Raw genomic sequence first — 13516 nt, forward strand, 5'->3', positions numbered from 1 at the left:
TCTTTCCTTGAAAAAAGGACTTTGTATATTGGAGTTCCACCAAATGGAAAAAAATTAAATGTGAAAGTCGGCGGCTACAAATACTGCAGCTGCCGACTTCTAAAATAAGGACGCTTACCTGTCCTGGACGCCCGCAATGTCGGGACCCGAAGCTGATCTGTCCCTAGGCTCTCGGGTGAAGGAGCCGCCATCTTTAGGGAATCAGGAGGTAAAGCCTTTGCGGCTAGTCGCGCTGCACGGTCCCCACTGGTCCATGCTGTCTTCTGGGACCTGTGTGATCTGTCAGAAGACAGCAGGGGGGGGGGGGGGCGGAGGAGACGCCGGACGTGGCGTAGAGAGTCGCGAGTGGCTCGGGTATCAATGTCTGGAAGTGGGAGCAAAATACCTGTATTATGCTCCCCCCCTGAAAGGTGCCATAAGTGACACCGGAGGGGGGAGGGGGGATTCCAAAAAGCGGAAGTTCCATTTTTGGGTGGAACTCCGCTTTAGCATAAACGTCTGCACTATCTGCTGACCAATGCGTCGGTGCGCTACCATCTATGACATGCAGCGTCTCCGTTACCACGCTTCCACGCTGCTCCCGTGGTCTATAGCAGGATTTGACAAATTTGCTTGGAATCTAGGAGCCAGCTAAAAAAGTTAGGAGCCCAAAAACGCACCCCCGTCCCGCCGAGCTCGCGCGCAGAAGCGAACGCATACGTGAGTAGCGTCCGCATATGTAAACTGTATTCAAACCACACATGTGAGGTATCGCCGCGCTCGAAAGCAATAATTCTCGTCCTAGACCTCCTCTGTGACTCAAAACATGCAACCTGTAGAATTTTTTAAACGTCGCCTATGGAGATTTTAAAGGGTAAAAGTTTGTCGCCGTTCCACGAGCGGACGCAATTTTTAAGCGTGACATGTTGGGTACCAATTTACTCGGCGTAACATTATCTTTCACAATATAAAAAAAAAATTGGGCTAACTTTACTGTAAAGTTAAGTGTATTTTTTTCCCCAAAAAAGTGCGCTTGTAAGACCGCTGCGCAAATACGGTGTGACAGAAAGTGTTGCAACGACCGCCATTTTATTTTCTAGGGTGTTAGAATAAAAAATATATATAATGTTTGGGGGTACCAATTAGAGGGAAGGAGATGGCAGTGAAAAAACACATTAGAACTGCTGTTTTTTGCTACTTGTAATGTAACCTGTAATGCCAACGGCCACCACAAGGTGGCCACTCCTAGATTCCTTCTGCAGGCCTCAGCTTCCTTCTGTGAAGGCCGCAAAGCCGTGGCCTCAATTACCGGCCGGCCCGGTAATTGAGGCCGCGGCTTTGCGGCCTTCTGCAGCCCTAAGCTTCCCCCAGGTCACAATTTCTTGTCGCAATTGCGACCTGGCGGCCGGATTTTGTCGAGGCCTTTTGTTTTTTTTTAAATCTATGCATCTTATAAAAACACATTCCATCCATGTCTATAAAACACAAAATAAGCAACATTTATTTTTGTTTGAACTCCCGCCTAAAAATATAAGTCTCAGAATATAACATTTGGAAAACCCAAACAGGTGGTAAAATGTTTACATCACATAAACAGTAAAACGTATCACAACGCTATGAACACAAGAACTGTACATATCCCAATTAGTGTTAGATATTTTGTTGGGAGTCTCAATCAAAACTACAAAAAAGGAGACTGAAGATGATCAGGTTTTCCGGTGCCCAACTTGTGCCAAGAGGTGCTGCAGCCGGCCCTTTGGCATTTATTGTGTGTGTGTGTTGCGCACAATATGGCGACATTGGTGTGGACTACGTATACCTCCGAAATTATACCGGATGTTATTTTACGATTAGCTCCCTGAGCGGCTCCTGACGGACACAAAAAGTAAATAGCCAGTAAACGATTGAATTCACAAACCTACGCACCTAAACAAAAGCTTTGGGAAAACTTCTCCCTTTAAATTAGCAGAGGCGCGGAACAAAGACGGGAAGTAAATCACATTTACCGACTGATGACGTCACTGGCTTGCGCCTTTTGCCAGCCACAGATGGATCAAAGTTTGTCCGGTTCTGTAGAAATGGGCTGAATTTCGATCAGTATAGGGCAGTGATGGCGAACCTTGGCGCCCCAGATGTTTTGGAACTACATATCCCATGATGCCCAACTATGGGAAATGTAGTTGGGCATCTAGACCATTACTGGTCTAGGTAAATGCACTAGGGCAGTGATGGCGAACCTTGGCACCCCAGATGTTTTGGAACTACATTTCCCATTATGCCCAACTACACTGCCAGAGTATCATGGGAAATGTAGTTCCAAAACATCTGGGGTGCCAAGGTTCACCATCACTGGTCTAGGTGAATGGACTAGGGCAGTGATGGCGAACCTTGGCGCCCCAGATGTTTTGGAACTACATTTCCCATGATGCCCAACTACACTGCCAGAGTATCATAGGAAATGTAGTTCCAAAACATCTGGGGTGCCAAGGTTCACCATCACTGGTCTAGGTGAATGCACTAGGGCAGTGATGGCGAACCTTGGCGCCCCAGACGTTTTGGAACTACATTTCCCATGATGCCCAACTATGGGAAATGTAGTTGGGCATCTAGACCATTACTGGTCTAGGTGAATGCACTAGGGCAGTGATGGCGAACCTTGGCACCCCAGATGTTTTGGAACTACATTTCCCATTATGCCCAACTACACTGCCAGAGCATCATGGGAAATGTAGTTCCAAAACATCTGGGGTGCCAAGGTTCACCATCACTGGTCTAGGTGAATGCACTAGGGCAGTGATGGCGAACCTTGGCACCCCAGATGTTTTGGAACTACATTTCCCATGATGCTCAGGCACTCTGCAGTGTAGTTGAGCATTATGGGAAATGTAGTTCCAAAACATCTGGGGTGCCTAGATTCGCCATCACTGGTGTATGGGAAGGCTGGTTGTACTGATGTTAACCATTGACTTCGGTACAACCAGCCTGTTGGAGGTTTATTTTATTTTTTTCGCCCAATTGCTGCCGACGGCTTTGGATCATTGGATTCTGCCGGTGCACGGTAAGCTTTGATGGAGGAATCAAGCAATATTTTCACAGGGGTTGAAGGAAAGAAAACTGCATAATGTATGGGCCCTGCTTTACCCTAGTGCAGTGATGGCGAGCATCATGGGAAATGTAGTTCCAAAACATTTGGGGTGCCAAGGATCGCCATCACTGCCCTAGTGCATTCACCTAGACCAGGGATGGTGAACCTTGGCACCCCAGATTTTTTGGAACTACATTTCCCATGATGCTCATGCACTCTGTAAGGTAGTTGAGCATCATGGGAAATGTAGTTCCAAAACATCTGAGATGTCAAGGGTCGCCAGCACTGACCTAGACCATGGGTGCTCAACCTGTGGCCCATCAGCAGTTATGGAACTACAAGTCCCATGAGGCACTGCAAGGCTGTCAGTTAAACAAGCACGACTCCCACAGGCAGAGCGTGATGGGACTTGTAGCTCCGCAACAGCTGGAGGGTCACAGGTTGAGCAACCATGACCTAGACCAGGTGTAGGCAACCTCGGCCCTCCAGCTGTGGTGAAGCTACAAGTCCCATGAGACATTGCAAGACCCCGACAATCACAGATGTTCCGTCAGATTAGGCGACCTGTCAGAACTGGTAACAGAAGTGACGTTTTGTCGCCGCCATCTTGCTACACCCCGCACTCCTCCACAGTAAGGATACATCGAGAAGGGGCAAGCGGCCATCTTGTTACACCCACTGGAGTTTTGCATCTCACAGATATTTTTAACAGGAAACATATATGGTTAAATATAGTATTTAGAAATCTCTTGGACCGTTTACATGTTGAATTATAAAAGGTTGGCCGCTGCTTTTAAAATTCAACCTCTAAACAGTCCATCGGCTTTCATAATACAGCGGAACCTCGGATTGCGAGTAACGCGGTTAACGAGCGTTTCGCAATACAAGCACTGTATTTAAAAAAATTGTGACTCTGTTTGCGAGTGTTGTCTCCAAAACAAGCACGATTCAGGCCAAAGTGGTGTGTAGTACCACTTTTGGCCGGAGGTGAGGGGGGGGGGGTTGGGGGTGAGGCGCCGGAGCCAAGCAGAGCCAAACGTCGTCGATCGGCACCGTTCCGAAAGGCCCGAGGACAGCACGGCTGACCTCTGCAAATCTCAGGTAGGAAGTCTTTCCGAGGTCAGCCGAAGGGTCCTCGGGCCTCTTCCGAGGCTCTCCAGCGCCCCCCCCCATTGCCTCTGGCCACATGGGGTATTGCATGCCATTGAAGTCAATGCGGAACAAATTATTTTAGTTTCCATTGACTTCTATGGGGAAACTCACTTTGATATGCGAGTGCTTTGGATTACGAGTATTCTCCTGGAACGGATTATACTCGTAGTCCGAGGTTCCACTGTACTCTATTTCACCTTATAAACTCTTTTTTTTTTTTAACAGTAAACAAAGGGAAATGCAAAACTCTGGTGGGTGTAACAAGATGTTCGCCTGCCCCCTTCTCGGTGTATCGTTACAGTGGAGGAGTGCGGGGTGTAGCAAGATGGCAGCGTCGCAATGTCACTTCCGTTACCAATTCCAATGGGTCACCATATCTGACGGAACACCGGCATGGCGTCTAGAGGCAGAGGCTCTATGAAATTTGTAGTTTCAGCACAGCTGGAGGGCCGAGATTCCCTGACCTAGACAGATAACACCTTAATGTAAACTGCAAATCAAAAACCAACCTTACAGTTAAAATAAAAAATAGGTTTGGGGTTCAGCCTGCGATGTGGCTGCTTCCAAGTTGCACACAAAACTGGTGATAAAATACAGAATTTTAATCAAGGATCATGGCGGACAGAGCGTTGAGATCCCGCATATAAGGGTGAGCGCGCAAAACCTGGTTGATTTTCTCGATTTGCTCTTTCTCAGGAAATATTTTCGACAGTTCAGCTATTAGAGATAAAGTCTCGTCATTGCTCCTCGGGGGCCTGGGGTCGGGTAGGTTCGCTATCGCTGGATTGATCCTTGGAGGAACTAAGTTTGCAGGGAAACGAATGTGTTGGGCTGCGTTTCTGGCGAGAGAGAAGTCCTGGCTGGGAAAAAACACTCCGCTGTCCGGGGGAAGGTTCACAGACGTGTTCCTGAAAAAATTGAGAGGGGGGAAAAAAAAATAGATTAGCCGTTATGTAAAATAGTTATACAGTGGAACCTCGGATTACGAGGATAATCTGTTCCAGGAGAATGCTTGTAATCCAAAGCACTCGCTTATCAAAGCAAGTCTCCCCATAGAAATCAATGGAAACTAAAATAATTTGTTCCGCATTGACTTCTATGGTATGTAATAAACATGTGGCCAGAGGGGACATCTCGGCTGAACTCAGAAAACCTCTGAAACTGAGTATTTCCGAACGGCTCAGGCACTCCCCCCACCTCAGGCCAAATGCGGTACTGCACACCGCTGTGGCTTGAATCCTGCTCGTTTTGCGACACAACACTCGCAAACCGAGTCAGGATTTTTAAAAATACACAGCGCTCGTATACAGGAGTTACTCCAATCTGAGGTTTCACTGTATAACTGGTCCACTTTATTAGGCTTCATTCACACGAATGTGTTTTTTGATGCATTTTTCAGAAATGCAGGGAAATTTTTTAACATGGTTTCCTATGGAACATGTTCACATCAATGCTTTTTTTGTGCCTCTGTGTTTTTGGAAAGGGTTGGGGACTTTTTTCCCTGCAAAAAACAGCGTTTTGTATGTAATAGAATTCAATGGACCCGCATCCAAAAACGCAAGTACCGCGTTTTTACCATGATTTTGTTTAACCTGTTAAAAAAAAAAAAGAAAATAATAAAAATGCAAAACGTGGTAAAAACGTCGAAAAACGCAGCACTGCAAAAAAACGCACTGCAAAAACGCTCAAAAGCAACATGCATAGGTGTGAATTGAGCCTTACAAGAGAACTCTCACAGGCAGAAAAAAAAAAAAAAAAAAGGCGCAACGAATCCAGTTAGGCCTCTTTCACAGGGGCTTCAGCTTTTAGACCATATCAGAACTCGATATCACCCGGGACCCGTCGATCACTCGGTACACAGGCAGGATTGGCAGTCTAAAAAACAAAGAAAGGTGCTACTACCCCGATTAACCGCTTAAGGACCGCGGCACGCAGATATACATCTGCAGAATGGCACGGCTGGGCTCTTAAAGGGGACGACGTACATGTACGCCCTTGTGCCCAGCCGGCCCCTGGAAGAAGTAATATCTTACGAAACGGACGTAGGGCGAGCGGCGCGCTGTCACCCAAAAGTTCCTATTGTTCTCCCAGTGGACGGGTGCCTGAGAGTTCTGTTGTACCGGCCGGCACATTGAATTCAAGGCGCATTTTAAACTGCATAACTAAGTATAATTTTAACTTTTTAAATACATTTCTACACATTTAATGCACTATGTGGAGCTGTCGCTGTTTTTTACATGGTGGGCATTGATGCTGCTGGAATTTCTTGGGAAACGAGATCCATCAGGACTGCGTATCTGAAACTGCGAGATTGGGACCTATTACATGCTGGTTTTGATCCCCTATCATAAGGGATCATGGGAATTCGGTAAGGAGCCAATCTATAAGCTTGGTGGAGGACAGGTCATTTTTTTCTTTTGGACACGTTTATAATCAACCTATAATGAGGCACAGATGCACGGGTGTTTGACATCTTATCTGCTGTTTATAGACTTTCTATTGTGAACTTTTTGAACTGTTTATTAACCCATTCAAAGCCAAAATCCATATTCAGTTGACGGTTTTTGATCCAAGTGTCATTTGTTTCTGTTTTCTGTTTGTTTTCTTTGTAATCACTATCACTATGATTGCAGATGGATTTTAAGGGGGCTGTATGTTGCACTCTAGTGGCCACAATAGGTCATTTTCTTCAATATAGCAGCCAGCCTTCCATATATATCACTGGATATTACCCATTTACATACGTTTGTGTTTGTCAATAAGGGTGGTTGAGGTAGCGCGATTAATATCTTCTTTATGTTTATTTCTTGGATTTATTGTTTACGCGTTAATCGCAGCACCTGGAGAGATTAGACTGTGACCACGTCACAGGTCTTTTTCTTTCCCTTTTTTTTTTTTTTTTTTAAGTTATTTTAGCGCAGTTTCTTTCCAATTTTCCAAACAATGAAGCAATGCTGGACTGTGAGACGGATACCTGTGCTCGGGCCATGCAGTGAGAAAGTCATTCAGCTTCGGTCCAAACCTTCCCAGTGGATCATCAGGAAGCATGAAAATGTCACCGACAAACGTGTATTGTAATATCCTGGAGACAAAATATTAAAATACGTCATTTAACCCTTTCGCTGCTGGAGCAACTATTTTTTATCATCAACACACATTAAAATATAGAATTTGATTAGCAGTTACGCAAAGATCATGCAGCTCGAAAATTTGCAGCCATCACCTTTTTATCCCACGGGCCTTACACTTTCTGAAAATGTAGAATGTTTTTGGGGTTTTACATAAATTAGAATGAAGTGCACTCCTATGAGCCATAGGGCCAAAGGAGCTTTTAAGCTTTAAGACCAAAAAATATATTTCATTAAAAAAACACTGAAATTAAAGTGATAGCAAGACTTTTTTTTTTTTTTTAATTAACAAAACATGTTAGTAATGGTTTTGCACAGAGCAGCACTGCGCTTCTGGCCCCTCCATTCTGTAGAGTGCCCCCCCAGAGCAAGCAGCTCCATATGGGGGGGTACCCAAGCAGGCTCACTCACGTGTCCATTAACACACAGAGCCGCTGCTCGGCCCCACTCCCTCTCTCTCTCCTCATTGGCTCACTGGCTTGGTATTGACAGCAGTGGGAGCCAGGTGCAGCCATGCACAGCGCTGGATCATCTATCTTTCACTCTCTTCCCCTTCACATAAAATAAAAATAAAAACAAAAAAAGTTTTCCAACTCCAACCAGAGCAGGGTTGCCAACTTTCAGTAAATTTACAGTTTGTAAAATCTGTCTTTGAATGTCCATTACGAACATGTAGGCTGCATGTCTGTAACTGACATTCGTGGACAGATGCAACAATTATGGATTTTACAAACTGTGTAAATTTACTGAAAGTTGGCAACCCTGGACCAGAGCCAAAAACAATAATAAAAAAAATAAATATATAGTAGTGTGAAGAAGGCATAAACCATATATAATGTATACCCCCCGCCAAAAAGAGAGAGAGAGATAAAGAGAAAGAAAAAGAAAGAGAGATAAAGAGAAAGAAAAGGAAAGAGAGAGATAAAGAGAAAGAAAAAGAAAGAGATCGATCTTTATCTCTCTCTTTATCTCTCTCTCTTTTTTTTGGGGGGGGGGGGGGGGGTATACATTATATATGGTTTATGCCTTCTTCACACTACTATATATTTTTTTTATTATTGTTTTTGGCTCTGGTCCAGGGTTGCCAACTTTCAGTAAATTTACAAACAGTTTGTAAAACCCATAATTGTTGCATCTGTCCAAGAAAGAAAGAAAAAGAAAGAGATAAAAGAGAAAGAAAAAGAAAAAGAAAGAGAAAGAGAGTAAGAAAGAGAGAGAATAGATAGAACACCCAATAAGTGTTACGTAATTGTTGTTTACATGTGTTCAGGCATTTTTACAAATATGTGGACTTTTACGATTATTTCCTGACTTCAATATTTTTGATTTCATATTACCATCACAAGGGGACTGAAAAGTTCCCTAGAGTTCCAATGCTTATCTAAAATAAATATAAAGTTCTGCTTTGAATGGAAAACATGGCCGCACAGACCTTTCTTTGATAATCTGCATCCATGCTGTGGATTCCCCTACAAACTCCCGCAGGTTGTCATTGGTGACAATGATTCCTCTCGTTTTCTCGGCCAAATGCAAGAGGAATCTGAGGATAGAAGGCAAAAGAAATACCAGTTAATGAATTTCATCTTCATTTTGACCAGCGCTTAAAGTGGAGGTTCACCCGGACATATTTTTTACCCTTAGATTGATGCTCATTTTGTCTAGGGGAATCGGGTAGTTTTTTTTAAATCGAAGCCGTACTTACCGTTTTAGAGAGCGATCTTCTCCGCCGCTTCCGGGTATGGGCTGCGGGACTGGGCGTTCCTATTTTGATTGACAGGCTTCCAACGGTCGCATCCATCGCGTCACGATTTTCCCAAAGTAGCCTAACGTCGGTGCGCAGGCGCAGTATAGAGCCGCACCGACGTTCGGCTTCTTTCGGCTACTCGTGACGCGATGGATGCGACCGTCGAAAGCCTGTCAATCAAAATAGGAACGCCCAGTCCCGAAGACCATACCCGGAAGCGGCGGAGAAGATCGCTCTCTAAAACGATAAGTACTACTTCGATTTTAAAACAACTAGCCGATTTTCCTTCACAAAATGAGCATCAATCTAATGGTAAAAAAAAATTTATGGGTGAACTCCAGCTTTAAGATCATTACATACAATTAATTTCATCTGTTTGACCATCTAAAATGTACAGGAGAGGACAAAAACAAGACCATCTATTAGCTCCTATTTCTTTGCAGTCAGAACAATAATCATCATCTACGGACAAATCACCCGGTTACAATTTCTGGCTGTGAGGCAGACTTCCCGTCTCACACCCAGAAAAAAAGTCTGGCTGAGAGGCGCTCAGCCATTCATTACTAAAGTGACTTTGTGTCGCAAAAATAAAATAAAAAATAAAAATAAAATAAAAGCTGCTTTCAAATTTTTTTTTTAATGCTCACTGCTCTAGTAGGTGGTGCGGCACTGCAACACAAGGACATACGCCTTGCACGAAGGCCCCGCACCAAAAGGAGTATGAAGCAGTCAGTCTCTAAAAAAGACCAACTAAGGCTGAAATCTGAACTTCGATCGTACTTTAGGCCAGTCGCAAATCAACGGCAGACTGGAGAAAAGCCAGGATGTGGACCAAATACTTGGGTGAAAACACCAATCCTCACACTTGGCAAAATAAGACACTAGCAAAAAACAAAACAAAAATCAAGCCTTGCCCAGGAGGGGACTGCCAGTCCTTTTGCCAGTGTCCAATCAGCCAAAGGTGGCACCACATAATCTATAGCAGTGATCGACAAACCCTAGGGCCGAATGTAGCCCTTTGCTTGCTTTTATCTGGCGCTTGGGCACCATTTAGTTCACTGACACCAATGAAGGGCACAATTTCTCCCGACACCAACGATGGGGCACATTAACACCAATGCTGGGGCAAAATTTCTTCCAATGACACCAAAGATGGGGCAACATTCCTCCCAATAAACACCAAAGATGGGGCAAAATTGTCGCAGTCACAAAAAAAAAAAAGCTGATCGCCGCCATTAGTAGTAAAAAAAAAAAAAAAAAAAAAAAAAAAAAAAAAATGCAATAAAACTATCCCCCATTTTGTAAACGCTATAAATTTTGCACAAACCAATCGATAAACGCTTATTGCGATTTTTTTTACCAAAGATATGTAGAAGAAAACGTATCGGCCTAAACTGAGAAAAACATTTTTTTTTATATATATTTTTGGGGATATTTATTATAGCAAAAAGTAAAAAATATTGAATTTTTTCAAAATTGTCGCTCTATTTTTGTTTATAGCGCAAAAAATAAAAACTGCAGAGGTGATCAAATACCACCAAAAGAAAGCTCTATTTGTGGGGAAAAAAGGACGCCGATTTTGTTTGGGAGCCACATCGCACGACCGCGCAATGGTCAGTTAAAGCGACGCAGTGCCGAATCGCAAACACTGGCCAGGTCCTTTACCTGCCTAAAAGGTCCGGGTCTTAAGTGGTTAAGGTGAAAAAACATGAAGGTTTACAACCCCTTTAAAATTCAAGGCAGGCCAGGAATGATAACTGTCACATTTGCTTGTACTGTCAACCGAACGGTCAAATGACTAAATGGCTGGTGTCATAACTGACGAAGACATGTGCAGCACCATGGCAACTGCAGATGAAACAGAGGCCAAGATGGCAGCTTCCTTGGCTGTAAAGTATAGAAAGGTTTAGTTCTGCTTTAAACCAATATAAAATGCTACATTGTGGTAGACCTGTCATCGTGGGATGCAATCCGAGAGCCCAATACAGTCCTGGCAGGGGTGAAAGACAGGATGCCCAGTTCCTCTAGCTCTTGTAGAAAATGCTGTTCTGTACGGAATAAAAAAATAAAACAAAAACAAAAAAAACTGACAATTAGAACTAAGAGATATCCATGTTATAATAATATAGACCAAACCTGACACTCCCTGCATTAGTGATGCTCAGCAGAAACTGACACTTTGTCCCTAGCAAAGATCTCACAAACATGCAATAATAAATTACTAAAGTGACTTTGTCATAAAAAAAATAAAAATAAAATAAAAGCTGCTTTCAAAATAATTTTTTTAATGCTCACTGCTCTAGTAGGTGGTGCTGCACTGCGATTCCACAAGCGCTCATCTGCACTGCCGTTCCATCCTCTGACTCTCTAAGACACTTCTGGGGTCCTGTACAGTGATTTAAGGAATCATGGAGAGAGTCAGAGGAGACATGCATAGGACACTCCCAGAAGTGTTGAATGCTGAAGGCAGCTGCTGCAGCTCAAAGACACTTGACTAATGAGTTGGGTTGCATTGATACAGAGTAATGTGCTTGTGCAAATGCTCCGATACCTGAAACCAATACATTTTTGGTGCAATTTGAGCCCATGCTGCTAAATGCATGGGCTCAAATCGCACTGCAAACAAAAAACCCCATGTGGTTTAAACAGGAATGTGGTGCGATTCCTGTCCGAATTGCATGTGGTTTCCCACCGCATTGCTGTTCAAAATGCTTGCTATTCTTTGCAGTGCGATTTGAGCGCATTTATTTTGCATCGGTACTCGGTATCGGCGAGTACATGACCGAAAGTATCGGTGCAACTCTACCGATGAGCGCAAGAGCCCTTCCGTTTACAAGGGGGGGGGGAGAAGAGCGCAAGAGCCCTTCCGTTTACGGGGGGGGGAAGGCGAGCGCAAGAGCCCTTCCGTTTACAGGGGGGGGAAGGCGAGCGCAAGAGCCCTTCCGTTTACAGGGGGGGGGAAGGCGAGCGCAAGAGCCCTTCCGTTTACAGGGGGGGGGGGAGGCGAGCGCAAGAGCCCTTCCGTTTACAGGGGGGAAGGCGAGTGCAAGAGCCCTTCCGTTTACAGGGGGGAAGGCGAGTGCAAGAGCCCTTCCGTTTACAGGGGGGGGGGAAGGCGAGCGCAAGAGCCCTTCCGTTTACAGGGGGGGGGGGAAGGCGAGCGCAAGAGCCCTTCCGTTTACAGGGGGGGGGGGGAAGGCGAGCGCAAGAGCCCTTCCGTTTACAGGGGGGGGGGGGGGAGGCGAGCGCAAGAGCCCTTCCGTTTACAGGGGGGAAGGCGAGCGCAAGAGCCCTTCCGTTTACAGGGGGGAAGGCGAGCGCAAGAGCCCTTCCGTTTACAGGGGGGAAGGCGAGCGCAAGAGCCCTTCCGTTTACAGGGGGGAAGGCGAGCGCAAGAGCCCTTCCGTTTACAGGGGGGAAGGCGAGCGCAAGAGCCCTTCCGTTTACAGGGGGGAAGGCGAGCGCAAGAGCCCTTCCGTTTACAGGGGGGAAGGCGAGCGCAAGAGCCCTTCCGTTTACAGGGGGGAAGGCGAGCGCAAGAGCCCTTCCGTTTACAGGGGGGGAAGGCGAGCGCAAGAGCCCTTCCGTTTACAGGGGGGGAAGGCGAGCGCAAGAGCCCTTCCGTTTACAGGGGGGGAAGGCAAGCGCAAGAGCCCTTCCGTTTACAGGGGGGGAAGGCGAGCGCAAGAGCCCTTCCGTTTACAGGGGGGGGGGAAGGCGAGCGCAAGAGCCCTTCCGTTTACAGGGGGGGGGGGAAGGCGAGCGCAAGAGCCCTTCCGTTTACAGGGGCGAAGGCGAGCGCAAGAGCCCTTCCGTTTACAGGGGGGAAGGCGAGCGCAAGAGCCCTTCCGTTTACAGGGGGGAAGGCGAGCGCAAGAGCCCTTCCGTTTACAGGGGCGGAGGCGAGCGCAAGAGCCCTTCCGTTTACAGGGGGGGAAGGCGAGCGCAAGAGCCCTTCCGTTTACAGGGGGGAAGGCGAGCGCAAGAGCCCTTCCGTTTACAGGGGGGGAAGGCGAGCGCAAGAGCCCTTCCGTTTACAGGGGGGAAGGCGAGCGCAAGAGCCCTTCCGTTTACAGGGGGGGAAGGCGAGCGCAAGAGCCCTTCCGTTTACAGGGGGGAAGACAAGCGCAAGAGCCCTTCCGTTTACAGGGGGGGGGGGGGGAGACGAGCGCAAAAGCCCTTCTGTTTACAGGGGGGGGGGGGGGAGACGAGCGCAAGAGCCCTTGCATTCACAGGGGGGGGGGGGGGGAGACGAGCGCAGGAGCCCTTCCGTTTACAGGGGGAGGGAGGAGGAGAAGACGAGCGCAAGAGCTCTTCCGTTTACAGGGGGATGACTTCTGGATTGCTTTAGAGACCTGACGGGGTCAATATAAGGAGATCCTGACACTGGCATAGACTAAAGTCTGCAATACTTACCCTCTCCTTAAA

General features: G+C 46.2%; 1 protein-coding gene across 2 annotated transcripts in view; it reads right to left on the minus strand.

Moving 5' to 3' along the window:
* Positions 1 to 4797: 4797 nt before the first annotated feature.
* The window catches only part of N4BP1 (NEDD4 binding protein 1), a 47331-nt gene continuing 38612 nt past the window's right edge, over positions 4798 to 13516 (minus strand). For both annotated transcript variants that reach the window (XM_040329513.1, XM_040329514.1), the window contains exons 5-8: positions 11040 to 11136; positions 8777 to 8884; positions 7191 to 7298; positions 4798 to 5124 (exon numbers count right to left, since the gene is read on the minus strand). In XM_040329513.1, coding sequence (XP_040185447.1) covers positions 4818 to 5124; positions 7191 to 7298; positions 8777 to 8884; positions 11040 to 11136 — 620 coding nt within the window. In that variant the 3' untranslated portion in view covers positions 4798 to 4817. The remainder of the gene's footprint in view (positions 5125 to 7190; positions 7299 to 8776; positions 8885 to 11039; positions 11137 to 13516) is intronic.

Source organism: Rana temporaria, chromosome 11 (genome assembly GCF_905171775.1).
Source record: "Rana temporaria chromosome 11, aRanTem1.1, whole genome shotgun sequence".
NCBI classification, from domain to species: Eukaryota; Metazoa; Chordata; class Amphibia; order Anura; family Ranidae; genus Rana; species Rana temporaria.